The sequence below is a fragment of the Rutidosis leptorrhynchoides genome, chromosome 10 (genome assembly GCF_046630445.1).
Source record: "Rutidosis leptorrhynchoides isolate AG116_Rl617_1_P2 chromosome 10, CSIRO_AGI_Rlap_v1, whole genome shotgun sequence".
Taxonomy (NCBI): domain Eukaryota; kingdom Viridiplantae; phylum Streptophyta; class Magnoliopsida; order Asterales; family Asteraceae; genus Rutidosis; species Rutidosis leptorrhynchoides.
Genome location: NC_092342.1, coordinates 14,481,210 through 14,501,716, shown reverse-complemented (window position 1 = coordinate 14,501,716; position 20,507 = coordinate 14,481,210). Strand labels below are relative to the sequence as shown.

The 20,507-nt window shown below is 38.6% G+C and overlaps 1 protein-coding gene across 1 annotated transcript; it reads left to right on the top strand.

The window, feature by feature from the left end:
* Nucleotides 1–12,542: 12,542 nt before the first annotated feature.
* On the top strand, nt 12,543–13,463 carry LOC139870043 (uncharacterized). Its single transcript, XM_071857896.1, has 2 exons — nt 12,543–12,680; nt 12,843–13,463. The coding sequence occupies exons 1-2, from the start codon at nt 12,543–12,545 to the stop codon at nt 13,461–13,463; spliced, it is 759 nt and encodes a 252-aa protein (XP_071713997.1).
* Nucleotides 13,464–20,507: the final 7,044 nt, after the last annotated feature.

Genomic DNA, 20,507 nt, shown 5'->3' with positions numbered 1-20,507 from the left:
CATCTTTGACCCTTCGTGACTATCGTTATTAATACAACCTATTTGTTTAGGTCAAGACTAGCATTGTTCTTTGCACACGTTACTTGTCGAAGTACTTTTTGGTTCGTGCATACAAGGTGAGATCATAGTCCCACTTTACTCTTTTAAACTTACTTTTGGGATGAGAAAACATAAACGATTCTTTTGAACTAAGTGAACACAAGAACGGGAAAACAAACATTCTACATACGAGTTTAGAACGAAAATCCTCAATCCGATTATCATTAGTTACATCAGATGGTGTAAGCGAGAACTTATGTTATATGGCCATATGGGTTTGACAAACCCTCATTCAAACGGTTCGCTACCGTTTACGAATGAAATATATTTTCGGGAACAGTGTTGTTCTAGCACTAATTGATGGGGTATTCAACGGACGGAACATTAAGCTTTGATAATTGGGTGCTCGTGAATATTAACTTTTAGAATGTACTATGGCTTTATCGATGTTGCAAATCTTGTGGTTCAACTTACTACTACTCATTTACTTATTTAAACCTACGATTTCACCAACGTTTTCGTTGACAGTTTCTCTATGTTTTTCTCAGGTCCTTGAACTTAGGTGATACATGCTTCCGCTCATACTATTTGATACTTGCATTGGATGTCGAGTATACTTGCATACGTGGAGCGTCTTTTTGACTACTTTTAATCGTGTCGCATGTGTTTCATACAAACTTTAAACATTGTTATGTACTTGTTATGGAAACTACTTTTGTAAACTTTGAAACACCCTTATTTATGAAATGAATGCGACATACTTTTCGGTCAAACTTTGTTATAAAGACTTACGACCATGTAATGGGACCATACGTAGATGACGCCGTCATTTGACGATTTGTCGGGGTCGCTACAAGTGGTATCAGAGCTTTGGTTGTAGGGATTTAGAGTTCATTGGTGTCAACCCCGAGTCTTAGGGTACATTGGTGAGTCTAGACTACAACCGGCATATAGACTTGACGTAGGAATTACTTGACTATTTGTGCATTTATACTCGAACTCTCTTACTCATATCTACTCTTATCCTATCTAAATCTTGCGTTGTATAATTTAATTGACACGCCACCTTGACTATATGATGTAATGTCGAATGCACATATGAATTAGGGTAATATAATTCCCGGAAATTATATTACGGTGACTCATATGAACATACCGACATTATGACATAAAGAATTTAAGGCGGGTCAAGGATAATTTTCTCTCTATCTTTATCCCATATCACGGTTAGTATCATTTAGAATACTAACCAACGGTATTCTTTTGTTTTGAAGGAACAATGGCTCCTCGTCGTGTACGCCGCAATGAAACTCCCGAACAAGCTCTCGAACGGATGATAGCTACCGCCGTAGATGCGGCCATGGCCGGTCACTCTTCCAACAACAATAACAATAACAACAACCACAACAACAACAACAACAATGGGGCCGGTAACTCAAACGAGGGATGCTCCTACAAAGCTTTCATGGGGTGCAAACCTCACACTTATGATGGAACCGGTGGACCGGTTGTGCTTACTCGTTGGTTTGAACAAACCGAGGCCGTCTTTAGCATAAGCGGTTATCGGGATCAAGACAAGGTCAAATACTCCACCCACACGTTCTCCGGTGTTGCTCTCACTTGGTGGAACACCTATGTTCAATCGGTGGGTACCGATGAAGCTCATGCCCTCTCTTGGACCGATTTGAAGGAAAAGATGATTGTCGAATATTTTCCGCGCGAAGAAACCCGAAAGCTTGAAGAAGAACTAAGAGCTTTGAAAGCGGTCGGAAACGATCTTAAAGCTTATAATCAACGCTTCGCCGAACTATCCTTGATGTGTCCTAATCTTGTTAACCCCGAATCTCAAAGGATTGAGCTCTACATGCTCGGTCTTCCAAAAAGCATCAAACAAGGGGTGATGTCATCCAAACCCACTACTCATCAAGCCGCTATGAACATGGCTCGCCAACTAATTGAAACGGTTGACGAAATCGTAGTGCCGGCTCCTAAGGCCGAGGACAAGTCGGGTGGCAACAAAAGGAAATGGGAAGCCACTCCATCAACCAACTACAACAACAACACCTTCACCAAAAAGCCCTTCAACAACGACGGCAAGAAGGGTTATGTCGGAAACTTACCTTTGTGCAACAAGTGCCACAAACATCATTACGGCGAATGTAACAAGCTAATTTGTCACCGTTGCCAAGGAGTTGGTCATAGGGCCAACAATTGCACAAGCACCGCCCCCGTCGCTCGAAAGGGGCCCAATCCTCCAAGGACGGTCACTTGTTATGAATGTGGCCAAACGGGCCATTATAAGAACGAATGCCCGAAAAAGAAAGCCAACCCCAAAAACTGAGGCCGAGCCTTTAACATCAACACCGAGGAAGCCCGAGATGACAATGAACTAGTCACGGGTACGTTTCTTCTCAACAACTCTCATGTTACTTGCTTATTCGATTCGGGTGCCGATAAATGTTTTGTGTCCAAGACTTTAGCTCCTACCCTTTGCACTCCACCACACCCTTTAGATACTACTTATTCCATCGAAGTGGCCGACGGAAAACTCTTAAGTGCCGACACATATTACCGGGGGTGTACTTTGAACATTTTGGGTAAGGAATTTGAAATTGACTTGATACCCATGGAACTAGGAAGCTTTGATGTAATAATCGGTATGAATTGGTTAGTCAAAACGAAATCTCACATTCTTTGTGATCTTAACGCAATCCGAATTCCTATCGAGAATGGTGAACCTTTGATCGTCTATGGCGATAAGAGTTGCACCGGACTCAACCTCGTTTCGAGTATTAAAGTTAGAAAACTACTCCGTAAGGGTTGTTTTGCGATCCTTGCTCACGTTAAGAAAGTCGAGTCCGATGAGAAGCACATCGATGATGTGCCAATTGTTAGTGACTATTCCGATGTATTTCCCGACGAATTACCGGGTCTTCCACCTCATCGACCGGTTGAATTTCAAATCGATCTTATTCCAGGAGCCGCACCCGTAGCGCGTGCACCATATAGACTCGCTCCATCTGAAATGCAAGAATTGCAAAGTCAAATCCAAGAACTACTTGATCGTGGTTTTATCCAACCTAGCCATTCACCTTGGGGCGCTCCGATTTTGTTTGTTAAAAAGAAAGACGGATCCCTACGAATGTGCATTGATTATCGTGAACTAAATAAATTGACGGTTAAGAACCGATATCCTCTTCCTCGCATCGATGACCTCTTTGATCAACTACAAGGGTCTTGTGTATATTCGAAAATCGATCTCCGCTCGGGTTATCATCAATTGAGGGTTAAGGGGGAAGATGTCTCCAAAACCGCTTTCCGAACTCGTTATGGTAGTTATGAATTCCTTGTCATGCCATTTGGTCTCACTAACGCACCGGCGGTGTTCATGGATCTTATGAACCGCGTGTGCAAACCGTATCTCGATAAATTCGTTATTGTGTTCATCGATGACATATTGATCTATTCTAAAAATGAAGAAGAGCACGAACAACATCTCCGACTTGTGCTTGAACTTTTAAGACAAGAACAACTCTATGCCAAATTCTCCAAGTGTGAATTTTGGTTAAAGGAAGTTCAATTTCTTGGTCATGTTGTAAGTGACCAAGGTATTAAAGTCGATCCAACGAAAATCGAAGCCATTAGCAAATGGGAGACTCCTACTACTCCTACTCACATTCGTCAATTTTTGGGTCTCGCCGGGTACTATCGTAGATTCATCGAAAACTTCTCTTTGGTTGCACGTCCTCTAACCGCATTGACTCACAAGGGAAAGAAATTCATTTGGGCGACCGAACATGAATCCGCATTCCAAATCTTGAAAACAAAGCTAACCACCGCTCCTATCTTGTCACTTCCCGAAGGCAATGATGACTTTGTTGTATATTGTGATGCCTCGAAACATGGTTTTGGGTGTGTATTGATGCAACGAACGAAAGTCATTGCTTATGCTTCTCGACAACTCAAAATTCATGAACGAAACTATACGACACATGATCTCGAACTCGGAGCCGTTGTCTTTGCACTTAAAATGTGGAGACACTATCTTTATGGGACCAAGAGTACTATCTTTACCGACCACAAAAGCCTCCAACACATTTTCGATCAAAAGCAACTAAACATGAGACAACGAAGGTGGATTGAAACCTTAAACGATTACGATTGCGAGCTTCGTTACCATCCCGGGAAGGCAAATGTAGTAGCCGATGCTTTAAGTCGAAAAGAAAGAGCGGTGCCTCTTCGTGTCCGAGCCTTAAACATCACCATCCACACAAACCTTAATAGCCAAATTCGGGTAGCCCAAGATGAGGCTCTCAAGGATGAAAACCTTTCACACGAGCTCTTGAACATTCTCGTCTCTCGATTCGAAATTAGGGAGACCGGACTCCGATATTACGCCGGAAGGATTTGGGTGCCTAGTTATGGGGACCTACGAAGCCTTATTTTAGATGAAGCCCATAAGTCACGATACTCGATTCACCCCGGTACCAATAAGATGTACCACGACCTTAAACAACTATATTGGTGGCCGAACATCAAAAGGGACGTAGCTACTTATGTTTCCAAGTGTTTGACATGTTCCAAAGTCAAAGCCGAACACCAAAGACCGTCCGGACTACTTCAACAACCCGAGATCCCGCAATGGAAGTGGGAAAGGATAACGATGGATTTTATCACCAAGCTACCAAAAACGACGGGCGGTTATGATACCATTTGGGTTATTGTTGACCGTCTCACCAAATCCGCACACTTCCTTGCCATGAAAGAAACGGACAAAATGGAGAAACTTGCACAACTTTACATTAAGGAGATCGTAGCCCGACACGGTGTACCTTTATCGATTATCTCCGACCGAGATGGCCGTTTCGTTTCTAGATTTTGGCGTACATTGCAAGAAGCGTTGGGAACGCGTTTAGACATGAGCACCGCATATCATCCTCAAACCGATGGACAAAGCGAACGTACAATTCAAACCTTAGAGGACATGTTACGAGCTTGCGTGGTTGATTTCGGAAAAGCTTGGGACAAGCACTTACCTCTCGCCGAGTTCTCTTACAACAATAGTTATCACGCGAGTATTAAAGCCGCACCTTTTGAAGCGCTATATGGCCGCAAATGTCGTTCACCTCTTTGTTGGGCCGAGGTAGGCGACGTGCAAATCACCGAACCCGAACTCATTCACGAAACCACCGAGAAAATCGTTCAAATCCGAGATAGGCTTAGGACGGCCCGAAGTCGTCAAAAGAGCTATACCGACAAACGACGCAACGATCTTGAATTTCAAGTCGGTGACCGAGTAATGTTAAAAGTCGCACCTTGGAAGGGTGTAATCCGTTTTGGGAAACGCGGGAAGCTAAATCCGCGGTATATTGGTCCTTTCGAAATCTTGGAGCGTATTGGAACCGTTGCTTATCGTTTAGATCTTCCGCCTCAATTGAACTCCGTTCATCCTACCTTCCATGTATCTAACTTGAAAAAGTGTCTTGCCGAACCCGATATCGTCATCCCTCTCAAAGAACTTACTATCGATGACAAACTTCATTTTGTGGAGGAACCGGTTGAAATTGTGGACACCTCCGTCAAGACATTGAAACAAAGCCGAATCCCGATTGTTAAGGTTCGTTGGAATGCCAAAAGAGGACCCGAGTTTACTTGGGAAAGACAAGATCAAATGCAAAGGAAGTATCCTCATCTATTCGTGAATTCGGAAACGCAAGATCTTTAGGAAGAAACAACGACTACTACGCCTACTTAAATTTCGGGACGAAATTTCTTTTAAGGTGTAGGTAATGTAACATCCCGCCTTTTTCCGTCAACTTTTCCGTTTAACTATTTATGTTCCGTTATATGTTTATAACACGTCTCGTTGATACGTGTTTGAATTATCTTGTTTAGGTAATTCCCACACCCGTTTTAAAGTTAAGGGACCAAACTTGCCAAGGGTTGAAACTTTTGACTAGGTCAAAGAGTCAACCCTCATCCTCATCCATTCAATCCCATCTCTTTCACTCTTACTACTTCAACTTTTCTCTCAACTTCCATACAAAGATTCATCATCCAAAATCGAGCTAGCGGTCATCTTGCCAAACAAATTACATATTTGAACTCCTCGTGATCTCCTCTTCAATTCCATACCAACTTCATCTCATTTGGGTAACTTTCTAAAATCACTAGATTTTGTGTTCTTGATGTTTTTAACTTATAAAAGTGTTAATTAGTGTCTATGGCTCAAGTCTAACATGAATATATGATTTATATGCTCGATCTCGTTGTTTTAGTGTAACTAGCATGAACTTGAATTTTGGTGTGTTGTTCTTGAATTTTGGATGATCATATGTTGTTTGATGATGAAAGTTCATGTTTAAATTGTGTTCCTAACATCACTAGCTTCAAATTGGTATGTAGGTTGACATGGATTAGTTTCATAATCATGATTGTTGAATTTGTGATTTTGGGTTAGGGTTTGATAGAAGTAAATTGAATCTTGATGCATTAAATGCTTGATAATGTTAATTGTAAGTGTTAGGTTGTGTTGTATGCTTAATTACCTTCGAAACGGCATACCGTTCATGTAATTTGGTTGCCAAATCATTAAATTGCATTTATGACTTGTATGCATTGAATGAGGAACATTAATTGCGGTTTTTGGTTGTTGCAAGTGGAAGTTTGATTGATGATATGTGTTTAGTTGTTTTACTCGTCAAAATACCTTTTTAACGATGTATGATAGGCGTTATAAGTGTTTGCGGGTCAAGAGTTGTGTTAGAAAAGGTTTTGGTTCGTGCACACTTTGAAAAACTGACCAGGATTCTCTGCCCAGGTAGTGGCGCGGCGCGCCCCATCCCCGCGCGGCGCGCAGAATCACCTGGCCAGATTCTGTCCAACTTGGTCAATTTTTGAATAATGTTTGCTATGCTACGCACCTCTGATTCACATGTAACTTGTCCTAACATGCTCATACATGATTAAAAACCTCAGAAAAATAGTTCGGGACACGACCCGAACGTGTTGACTTTTTCGTTGATTTTGACCGACCAAGTTTGACTTTTTGTCAAACTTAACCAATAAATTATGCAATCTTTCTAACATGCTTTTATACTTGTGTCTTGCATGAAACTTGATGATTTGATTCACATGCTATATTAATCGAGTCGTATTGAGCCATAGGACTAATTGAACATCTTTGACCCTTCGTGACTATCGTTATTAATACAACCTATTTGTTTAGGTCAAGACTAGCATTGTTCTTTGCACACGTTACTTGTCGAAGTACTTTTTGGTTCGTGCATACAAGGTGAGATCATAGTCCCACTTTACTCTTTTAAACTTACTTTTGGGATGAGAAAACATAAACGATTCTTTTGAACTAAGTGAACACAAGAACGGGAAAACAAACATTCTACATACGAGTTTAGAACGAAAATCCTCAATCCAATTATCATTAGTTACATCAGATGGTGTAAGCGAGAACTTATGTTATATGGCCATATGGGTTTGACAAACCCTCATTCAAACGGTTCGCTACCGTTTACGAATGAAATATATTTTCGGGAACAGTGTTGTTCTAGCACTAATTGATGGGGTATTCAACGGACGGAACGTTAAGCTTTGATAATTGGGTGCTCGTGAATATTAACTTTTAGAATGTACTATGGCTTTATCGATGTTGCAAATCTTGTGGTTCAACTTACTACTACTCATTTACTTATTTAAACCTACGATTTCACCAACGTTTTCGTTGACAGTTTCTCTATGTTTTTCTCAGGTCCTTGAACTTAGGTGATACATGCTTCCGCTCATACTATTTGATACTTGCATTGGATGTCGAGTATACTTGCATACGTGGAGCGTCTTTTTGACTACTTTTAATCGTGTCGCATGTGTTTCATACAAACTTTAAACATTGTTATGTACTTGTTATGGAAACTACTTTTGTAAACTTTGAAACACCCTTATTTATGAAATGAATGCGACATACTTTTCGGTCAAACTTTGTTATAAAGACTTACGACCATGTAATGGGACCATACGTAGATGACGCCGTCATTTGACGATTTGTCGGGGTCGCTACAGTTGTTGTTATTATTGTTGTTGTTGTTGGATGAGTGACCGGCCATGGCCGCATCTACGGCGGTAGCTATCATCCGTTCGAGAGCTTGTTCGGGAGTTTCATTGCGGCGTACACGACGAGGAGCCATTGTTCCTTCAAGACACAAGATTATCATTGATTAGTATTATCAATAATACTAACCGTGATATAGAATAAAGATAAAGAGAAGTTTTTCCTTGACTCGCCTTAAATTCTTTATGCCATAATGTCGGAACGTTCATATGAGTCACCGTAATATAATCCCGGCAATTATATTACCCTGATTCATATGTGCATTCGACATTATTCTATAAAGTCAAGGTGGCGTGTCAATCAAATTAAACAACGTGAGATTAAGATGAACTAAGAGTAGATATGAGTAGAAGCGTTCGAGTATAAATGCACAAGTAGTCAAGTAATTCCTACTTCAAGTCTATATGCCGGTTGTAGTCTAGACTCACCAATGTACCCTATGACTCGAGGTTGACACCAATGAACTCTAAATCCCTACAACCAACGCTCTGATACCATCTGTAGCGACCCGACAAAATCGTCATTGACGGCGCCGTCTACTTAGGTCCCGTTACGTGGTCATAAGCCTTTAAAACAACGTTTGACCAAAAGATATGTCGCATTCATTTCAAATGTAAAGATTGTTCAAAGTTTATAAGAATTGTTCCACCACAAGTTACGTTACAAAGTTATAAGTACAAGTGAAACTTATGCGACACAATTTAAAAGTAGCCAAAAGACGCTCCATGTATGCATATATATACTCGACATCCAATGCAAGTATCAAAATAATGAGCGGAAGCATGTATCATGTATCGTTCAAGGACCTGAGAAAAACATAGAAATCTGTCAACGAAAACGTTGGTGAAATCATAGGTTTAAGTAAGTAAGTACAAGTGAACCACAAGATTTGTAACATTGGCATAATAGTAATACATTCCAAAAGTTTGTTTCACGAGCACCCAATTATCAATGCTTAACATTCCTTCCATAGAACCCCATCACAATAGTGTTTGAACATACACTGTTTCTCGAAAATATATTTCATTCGTAAACGGTAGCGAACCGTTTGAATGAGGGTTTGTCAAACCCATATGGCCATATAACATAAGTTCTCGCTTACACTCGGCAAGTGTAACTAATGATAATCGAATTGAGGATTTTTGTTCAAACTCGTATGTAGAATGTTTGTTTTCCTGTACTTGTGTTCACTTAGTTAAAAAGGAACGTTTATGTTTTCTCATCCCAAATGTAAGTTTCAAAAGAGTAAAAGTGGGACTATGATCTCACCTTGAGTGCACGAGTAGTAAAGTACTTCAACAAGTAAACGTGTGCAAAGAACAATGCTAGTCTTGACCTAAACAATAGGTTGTATCAATAACGGTAAACACGATAGGTCAAAGATGTTCAATTAGTCCTATGGCTCGTTAAGACTCGATCATAATAGCATGTGAATTAAATCGTCATGTTTCATGCAAGGTACAAGTATAAAAGCATGTTAGAACGATTGCAAAAATATTTGGTTAAGTTTGATTAAAAGTCAACTTAGGCCGGGTCAAAGTCAACGAAAAAGTCAACACGTTCGGGTCGGGTCCCGAACTATTTTTCTGAGGTTTTTAATCATATATGAGCATGTTAGAACAAGTTACATATGAATCGGAGGCCCATAGCATAGCAAACATTTTCCGTAAAATGACCAACGAGGACAGTAGCCTGTCAGTGCATCTGGACGGCGTCCAGATTTTCTGGACGGCGTCCAGCTTTGAAGGCTGGGACGACGTCCAGACTTTCTGGACGGCGTCCAGCTTTGAATACCTAGACGGCGTCCAAGTATCTGGACGGCGTCCAGGTTGGATTTCAAGTCTGATGCAGAACTCCTAAGTGCACGAACCAAAAACCAAATAAACACAATTTATGATCCGCAACAATCAAGTCAAGTATTTTATACCGTTGGGAAGGTAATTTGACGAGGAAGACAACTAAACACATTTCATCAATCAATCTACCTATTATAACAACCAAAACCGCATCTAATGCTCAACATTAATCGCATACAAGTTCATAAATGCAATTCAATGATTCGGGCAACCAATTTACATGAATGACATGCCGTTTCGAAGTTAACCAAGCATACAATCCAACTAAACACTTACCAACCATAATCCATGGCATTCAATGTATCAAAAATCCATTTCAACTTCATCAAACCCTAACCCAAATTCACCAAAATCATAAATCAAGTTCATGAACTTTTCTAAAGCAACCTACACATCAAATTGAAGCTAGTGATACTAGGAACACAATTAGAACATGAACTTTTAACATCTAACAACATATGATCATCCAAAATTCAAGAACAACACACCAAAATTCAAGTTCATGCTAGTTACACTAAAACAACGAGATCGAGCATATAAATTACACACACGACATCACAATGAGCCATAGACACTAACTAACACCATTTCAAGTAAAAAAAAACACGAATTTAGAGAAATCTAGAGTTTTAGAAATGTTACCCAAACGAGATGAAGTTGGTACCAAAATGAAGAGGATGAAGAGAGGATCACGAATATGTAATTTATTTTGTTGTAAGCCTCCTAGATCGAATTTAGATGATGATTGAATGAATTTGGTAAATGTGTGTGTGTTCTTGCTAGAGAGAGAGAGAGGGAGATGGTTGAATGGTGGTGATTGGGGTGGACTAGTTGACCTAGTCAACTAGTTTGCCCCGTGTCAATTTTAGTCCCTCGAGTTTGTAGTCGGGTGCGGAAAATACCTAAACGGAATATTTTAAAACGCGTATTAACGGGAGATGTTATAAACATATAACGGAGTTTAAATTAGTATAACGGAAAAGTAAATGGAAAAAGGCGGGATGTTACAGTAACTTGTACGTTTGAGCATTTTGGACGTTTTCGTCTTTCAAATCTTCGTTTTCGTCTTTAAATCTTCATTTTCGAGCGATTTTCGTCTTTCGTCTTCGCACTTATTTATTTAAACGATTACAACTAAAAATAGAACAATTACAACTAAAAACTTTACATATTGGAAAGATATTGCAACTAAATATATGTTCGTTTGGAGTAATATCAGTGATAATGATCGAATGCGATGGTTGAAGGCTCGTAAAAATTGGATTGAAAAGATAAAATCAAAAGCGAGCATGTTGAAGCAAAAGGCCCGTATTAGGTAGATTCTTGAGGGTGACGAAAACTCCAAATACTTTCACTCATCTATACGTAGACGGTACAACAAGTGTAATCTTCGTGGGTTAAACATAAACGGGGCATGGAACGAGGACCCAAAGGTTGTAAAAGAGGCGGTTTTGGATCACTTTCGGGCAAGATTCGGCTCACCAAACATCTCAGGGCCTTATTTTTTCAGGCAAGATTCTTCTTAAAAAGGTAATTCCTAATTTAATCGATTTTGAGCAAAGTGAGTTTATTAAAGGAAGAAATATTCTAGATGGAGCACTTATAGCAAACGAAACTCTTTCTTACTTAAAACATAAACGTCTCAAAAATCTAATCTTCAAGGTAGATTTCGAGAAAGCTTTTGATTGCTTGAATTGGGACTTTCTGGGTGAGGTAATGAAGATTATGGGCTTTGGCAGAAAATGGAGAAGGTGGATACTAGCGTGTCTCAAGTCGGCTTCTATTTCGGTTCTAGTAAATAGATCACCAACAAGCGAATTCTATTTAGAGCGAGGGGTTAGGCAAGGGGATCCACTTTCTCCTTTCCTTTTTATTTTGGCGGTAGAAGGCTTAAATGTCCTTACAAAGAATGAGATGACGAACAATTCTTTCTTAGGGGTGGAAATTGGAAGTGACAAAATCCCGATATCTCACCTTCAATACGCGGACGACACAATTTTTTTGGGGTCATGGAATGAATTTTTTTTTCGAAACCTCATCAAACTCTTAAAGTGTTTTGAGCTCACATCGGGGCTTAAAGTTAATTATCATAAGACTTGCCTTATCGGTGTAGGTGTAGAAAAAAATGTAGTCGAGAGCATGGCTAATTTGTTTGGGTGCAATGTAGGATCAATCATATTTTTATACCTTGGCCTCCCTGTTGGTGGTAATTTGAAAAAAGATTGAAAATTGGAAACCGGTTATTGATAAGTTTGAGAAACGACTTTCGGATTGGAGAGCTAGATCGGTATCGTTTGGTGGGCGTTTGACTCTTGTTAAGTCGGTGTTGAATAGTCTTTCGTTGTACTACTTCTCGCTCTTTCGTGTCCCGCCATGTGTGATAAAAAAGCTTGAGTGTGTAAGGCGTTCTTTTTTTGGGGCAGGTCGGGGGAAATAAATCCAAAATATCGTGGGTCAAATAGAACATTACTCAACTACCTTATGGGGAGGGCGGGTTAAATTTGGGGACTCTAAAGAGAAAAAATATGGCTTTGATTGGCAAGCGGTGGTGGAGATTTAAAACCAAAGCCACCTCCTTGTGGATCAAGGTCATCTCGAGTATTTATGGACCATCGGGCGGGCTTTTACTTGATGATTCATTACATATCGAGACTTACAAATTGGTATGTAATGACATTATCAAAACCGGTAAAAACGTTATTGAGATTGGTATTCCATTTCGAAACTTGTTTGTGAAAGATCTAGGTGATGGCGGCTCTACTTCTTTTTGGAACGACTCGTGGATTGAAAATGACGTACTAAAAGAAAAATTCAAAAGGCTTTAGAGGCTTGAAACCGACACTAATGCTTTGGTTAAAGATCGAATCATTTGGGATGGTTCCAAATGGGTGTGTAATTGGTCTTGGGCAAGAGAACCATCCGGGCGTGTGGGAGGTGATCTTCATAGTTTATCCGCTTTAATCTTGGGTGTGGCTCTAAATCCGGAAAAGAAAGACTCGTGGGGATGGACACCGGGTAACAATGGGATCTTCACAACAAAAGCTCTTACTAGTATGATTAATTCGAGAATTTTAACTTCAAGTGATACAAATTGCGAGACTTTATATAACAAACTTGTTCTAAAAAAAGTCGAGGTATTTGTATGGAGAGCAAGGAAATCACGTCTTCCGGTGTTAGTTGAACTTGACAAAAGAGGGGTTGACCTCAATTCGGTTCGTTTCCCGTTATGTGATGACGACATAGAATCGGTAAATCACTCCTTAATTCATTGTAAACATGCTTTCGAGGTTTGGTGCAAAGTTTTTTATTGGTGGGGGCGCTGTGGAATTCCTTTTATTAACGTCGGGGACCTATTCATTGATTGGGGACAAGCAAGCACATCGGTGAGAAAAGGAATATGGCAAGCGGTTGTGTGGACGTGTTCCTATTTAATTTGGAAGAACTGAAATCAAAAGTTTTTACAAATAAATGTTGGAACACTCCGGTCGCGTTAAGTGAGATACAAGTTGCAAGCTTCGAGTGTATCGCGAAAAGGTGCAAAGACAAAATAATCGATTGACACAATTGGATACACAATCTACAAATCTTCATCTAGTGAGTGTAGCTATCGGACGATACGTTGTCTTCTTGACAATAGTTAGCGTCCTTGTTGTAATGGCCCTATGAGCCTACTCTTCAAATGATGCAACAGTGCCTAGAGTGTGAATCTTATGTATTATTTTGTGAGTTTTGAGTGGGTTATGTACCATATTATGAGTCATGTATTGTAAATTTGATAGTTTTAATAAAATATCTGCATTTCCAAAAAAAAATGACAAATGTCTAAGGTTCATTTGAGAATGAGAAAAAATTATGATGTAATTACAATTTACAATTAAATATTAATTAAATAAAATTTACTCAATACATTATTAATTCGAATTAATAAATTAATATACGGAGTAATAATACACCGAGTATTAAGAAATCGTTCGTTCAAAAACCCCACGCATTCAAAAGATGCCCTAAAATTGCAGCTACAGACTCGAGCTTTCAACTCTGCATCACCACCCCACGTCTCTTTCTACATACATGAACATTGCATTTGGGGTTTGAAATCCTCTTGATTTTGAATTGTAAACCTCTCGTCCATCTCTATAATCACAATCACCAAAATTTACTCATATATATATATTAGTTCATTCACATTTCTTCATCATCCATCTCTTTACGATGATGAACTGAAGCATTTAAGCGAAGGATCTTTTGCAATCATTTTTAAGGTTTATTGTCATATTCCACCGGTAAAACTTTCATGTTCATTTTTTAATTTCTTTTAGATTCGATATTTTTTAGGGTTTAAATCTGTCATATCTATCAGGTCTTTGCATTGTTGGATTATATAAGGTCCTTTTCAGGTTCATTTTTTAGTTTCTATTGGATTTCTATATATTGATTTTGGGATTGGAGTTCTTTGCATTGATTACAAAACCATAAAAGAAAAAAGTGTGAACTGAGCACATTTTTATGGTCTTCAGATTTAGTTTTATTTGAAATTATTAGTGTGTTGGATACTTTATCATTTCAGAATCAAAGTATGCAGATGTATGTTTGATTTTGGTGTTCTTTGTGTTCTACGGTTCGAGATACAATATTGTACTCTAATTATTATGAGTTCTATTAAAGTTAGGTTTACATCTTTTACTTTTGTGCATATCTTTGCTTTTTTGCTTTCGAAAATCATTAGTTTTTCAAACAGAATACGAAGCACAATGGATGATGCAAAGACAAAGATAACGACGCGTTTAGGAAGATTTGAAAGTTTATAAGGTTTTTGGCCATAAGTTGTTAATCTTTTAGAGTTGTTATGATTTGAATAACAGATGACTTAAGATATATATGGAGTTCAATAATGATGATTAATTAGCCTTGTGTATGTATGAAAATGTTTCATGCTCTTTGTGCTTTAATTCTTTGTTAAGTCTTAGTATAATGGGTACATGTATCAATAGCTACTTATGAATATTATCTTTACATTCTAAGTGTGAGTTGCAGTTGCCTTTGGTTTTATCATTGTGTCATGGCTTTATGCTAATATCTCTTTTAATTTTACAATTTTGATAATTTCAGTATGATTTGGTCATGGATATTTCATAAGTGATTTGTGTTTTTGGTTTTATTAACCCTTCCTTGTGTAGCATTGCAAATTGATTTTTTTATTCTTGAATTGTGGTATTTGTGAAGATATGTGTTTAGTATCTGTGTATGTATCACAACAGGGTTGTTCTCCCTTTCTACTTAACTCGTGATTTCTAAAACAACTCATCTCTCACTTCATGAGTTCCTTTCTACAAAAGGACGGTATGGGATTTGATCACACTTTGTACTGCTGCATGATTTCAATGAGATCTATGAATTTGTAATCACTTTACATGTTTCGCTCATCCACCTATATATGATCAATTTATCTATATATGGTTCTATATGTGGACATAGATGCAAATGCAATTCTTTCTGATTTCTATATATCAACTTTAAGCCTTTTTTCTGTAGCGACCCCGACAAATCGTCAAGTGACGGTGTCGTCTACGTGGGTCCCTTTACCTGGTCATAAGTCTTTATGACAACGTTTGACCAAAATATGTCGCCTTCATTTCAAAATAAAGATTGTTTCCAAAGTATACAAGAATTGTTCAACCAAAAGTTAAGTTACAAGGTTATAAGTACAAATGAAATCTAGGCGACACGGTTTAAAGTAAAGTCAAAAGACGCTCCATGAAATGCATGTATACTCGACATCCAATGCAAGTATCAATTAATGAGCGGAAGCATGTATCACATATCGTGCAAGACCTGAGAAAAACATAGAAATCTGTCAACGAAAACGTTGGTGAAATCATAGGTTTAGTAAGTAAATTGTATTGAACCACAAGGTTCTTTAAGAATTGCTCAACCAAAATCGTTCACATTCCAAAATAGTATTTGTATCACGAGCACCCAATTATCAAGGCTTAACCGAATCTTCCCTCTGAATTTTTAATTTAGTGTTAGAACTTACACTATACATTGTTGAAATTATATTTCATTCACTAACGGTAGCGAACCGTCTGAATGAGGGTTTGTTAAACCCGTATGGCCACACAACATAATTACACGCTTACACTTACACCCTGCAAGTGGAACTAATGATAATTGGATTGAGGACTTTTGTTCAAACTCGTATGCATCCTTGTATTCGTATTTGTTCACAATGTAAAAGCATGAAAAGTAAATAAGTGGGAAATGTATGTGTTTCTCAGCCCACGATGTAAAGAATAAAAGTGATTAAAAAGTGGGACTATGATCTCACCTTGAGTACAAGAGTTAATAAAGTACTTCAACAAGTAACCGTGTGCAAGGACAAGGCTAGTCTTGACCTAAACATATAGGTTATATCAATAACGGTAAACACAAACGGTCAAAGATGTTCAATTAGTCCTATGGCTCGTTACGACTCGATTATGAAGCATGTGAGTCAAATTGTCAAGTTTCATGCAAGATACAAGTATAGAATCATGTTAGAAAGATTGCATAATTAATTGGTTAAGTTTGACAAAAAGTCAAACTTGGTCAAAGTCAACGAAAAAGTCAACATGTTCGGGACGGGTCTCGGACAAATTTTCTATGCTAGTTATTCATATATAAGCATGTTAGAACAAGTTGCATGCGAATTGGAAGTCTAAAACATGGCAAACATTTCACGTGAAACGGACATTGGAGACAGAAGCTGGGCACGGCTTATGCCGCGCCGCGGCCAGGCCTGTCGCGCCGCGACAATGGCCGTGGCCTGGTCCCAGGCCTGTTTCACTTGTTCAAGACTTGGTCAATTTTCAAACAAACGCAAAACTCAAACCGTAAACAACTAGAAGACGTATCTTATACCGTTGGAAAGCTCTTTTGACAAGGAACACAACTAAACATGTTTCACCAAACAAAAACATCATTTATAATATCCGAAAACTCATCAAGTGATCATTAAACGTTCATTTTTAAGGTTTCAAGTTCTTCAAATGCAATTTGAGTTTCGGGAAACCAATTCACACATATAATATGCCGTTTTGAAGGTAATGAAACATACATTACAACTAAACACTAATAATTAACATTCCATGGCATTCAAGCATCCAAAAATTCATGTCAAGAACTATCAAACCCTAGTCAAACATCTCAAAATCAATAATCATGTTTTTGGAGTTTCCTTAATCAACCTATACATCAAAATGAAGCTAATGATACTAGTAACACTTTTAAAACATGCACTTTAACAATCTAACAACATTTTTTCATCCAAAATCAAGGATTTAGCAAGTAATTTCATATTGAACTAGTTACACCAAAAATAACGAATCGAGCATACAAATTACATACACGACATCACAATGAGCCATAGACACTAATTAACAACTTTATAACTCAAAAATCTCAAGAACACATAAAATTAGTGATTTTAGAAAGTTACCCAAATGAGATGAAGTTGGTATCAAATTGAAGAGGATGAAGAGAGGATTCCAAATATGTATTTTGTTTTGATTGAAGCTTGCTAGATGTGATTTAGATGATGATTCTTTGATTTGAAGAATTGAAAGAAAATAGAGAAGTATGAAAGAAAAAGAGAAATGAAATGAAAAAGAAGATGGGGAGGTAGTTGACTAGTCAAAGTGCTAGTCACTTCTTTGTCTTTTTGGCAAAATTAGTCCCTCTTGTTCGGGTGCGGGTGCGGGAATTGACCAAACGAATATTTTAAGTTACACGGGAGTACGGGAGATATTAGAATCCGATAACGAGAATATTTAAAATGTTACATAACAGAGGATACGAATCTAGATACGAAGGGTATTATTTAAACAGAAAAAGACGGGCATTAAAATAATTTAACGGAAAAAAATGCGGGATGTTACATTATCCACACCTCAAAAGAAATTTCGTCCCGAAATTTAGTTGGAAGTAATAGTCGATATCTCTTACTCGCGACTTTACGTGGTCAATGGTATGAATAAGTGAAAGTACGTCCTTGAGTGTTCCCATGAATTTGGATAGTCAGGGTTTTACGTTGTATTTGGGTTTAGTCTTACGATCCCCGGTTTCAACTGGTTTTTCCCTATGAAGAGAAGTTGTCATCGATAGTTGATGTATCTAGCAGGATTGCACGCTCCTGTTCCGCAGGACACGTTTCTAAGTTTGTTACTCGAAATGTAAGGTAAACGGAAACTTAATTGAGTCGGAAGTTCTAAACGGTAGGAAGCGGTTCCAATACGCCCCAAGGTTTCATAAAGTTCAATATTGCGGATATATCCTTTTCTCGATTTCCCAAAATGAATTACACCCTTCCAAGGTGCGGTTTCTCAATATTACACTGTTACACACAGGGATTTTGTGAGGTTTTCATCTAAGTTTGGTATAACTCTTCTGGCGACAATGGGTTGCCTCGAGCCCTTCTCGGACTTGAACGATCTCAATTGTTGTTTCTTGATGGAGTTCAGATTTCGGTGGTTGATGCTTTGGTTAAATGAACAGGGGTATGACATTAGCGGTCATATGGGGTTTCGGAAAGTGCGTGTGAACACACGAGTGGTAACTACTGTTGTAAGAGTGATCTACTAAAGGTGACAATACGAGTTTGTGACATGTCTTTCCAAGACATAAATCGTTCGTTTTCTCGGTTCGTCGGTTTGTGGGTGGTACGCGGTACTCATGTCTAAGCGGGTCTCCAAGATTTCTAGAAGTGAAGCGAGTATTTCGATACGGAATAATTGATAAAGATACACCGTGTTGGAATAGAATCTCTTTAAGATGTGCTTGAACAAGATAGTTAGGGTTCGTAAGTGTTCGTTAGGGCTATCCACCCTCGTGGCGAATACTAATGTAATATGAGGAATTTCTCTGTCCATGGAGAAATGTTACAAGGAGTTTCTTTAAACGGAAATGCGAGCGATAAAGATAGGGGTGAAATGAGGACTTAGAATAGGATGAGCTTACATCTCGAGGTTGCCATAACGTGCCTCTAGTTGTCAAAAGTTGAAGTCTGAAATAGAAACGAGATAGTACACGTAGTTGTATAGTTCGGGGTTGAATAATAGTTGGCCGATTATCAGGAACACAATGACATTAAGTCAAAGAAGAGTGAAGTATCATTGGATTGTGTGTTATCTTAAGTTCCAGTAATATCAGACGGTAACGGTGAAATATCAGAGGTGTGTAGTGTGGTACGTGATGACGAGAAAATTGATCGGATCCACAATTTAGTATTCGACTTCTTCGTGCAAAATAACGAATTTTAGTTACGTTAATTTTTGAGTCGAGAGAGTATGCCTTTCGGCGTTCATGTAGAAATATTTCCATGTTTGAGTTCCATCTGTTGCTATACGATTTTAACTATAAATGTTGGTGTGAAGAATCACGCTCAAGGTTCGAACACGGAGAGGTTTAAAGTTTTCCCTTAGTGAGTTAACGAGTTTAAAAGTCGGGTAACACGAGAAAAGTCAGAAATGAATCTTCGGTGATAACAGGCGAGTTCTAAGATTTTACGAATACAAGTCTGAGTTGAGAGAGTTTCATGATCACGTGTGGCTTGATTTCGAGATTTATTGTAATGCCTTGACCATTAACATCATGGTCTAGAAAATTTGACTTCGTTTAACAGAAATTCTCACTCGGAGAATTTGGTATAGAGTTGCTCTTTTCTCAAAGTTCGAGCGTAAGATGATGATGTTGTTCGTTTGCCTTCTTTACTTGAATAAGTTAAGATGTCATCTATAAATGTGATAACAGATTTGTCTAGATAAGTTGCATACGTGGTTTAGGAGGTTCATGAATACGGACGAGCCTTGGATAAATCGAATGGTACTAAGAGGGATTTACAACTAACGTTGCGAGTTCGGAAAAGACTCAGGAGACATCGTCTCCCTTAACCCCCAATTGATGATAACCGGAACGGAGGTCGTTTTGGAATACACACGGGATTCATGCAAGAAATCATGAGGTCATGGATGCGAGGGAGAGGGTATCGGTTTCCAACCGAAAATTACTCAGTTCACGATAATCTATACAAGATGATGGGGAAACAATTTTTTTTTTTTTTTTTTTTTTTTTTTTTTTTTTAACGAATAGGTTCCGAGCTCCCTAGTTCTATAGGTGTCAAGTCAAAAGTCTTAACGTATATCCTCCAATAAAATTTATAGGCACACAATATTTTCCGTTGGTCACTTAAATTGCCTAAGTAATGTCTAGGGGAAAAAAGGTGAAGTGCAAAGAGTATGAGTCAGAGCCTTGTTTATAAAACGTCTAACGGTAACCGAATCGAATAAACATGAAACGTGAGAATTTCGAGAAGAAACATACCCGTGACTAGTCCATCGTCGTCTCGGGCATCCTAGGCGTTGATGTTGAAAGTTTAACGGCGTGCGTTGGGGTTGATTTTCTTATTTGGGCACGCACTCCTAAAATGACCCGGTTGGCCACATTCAAAACAAACA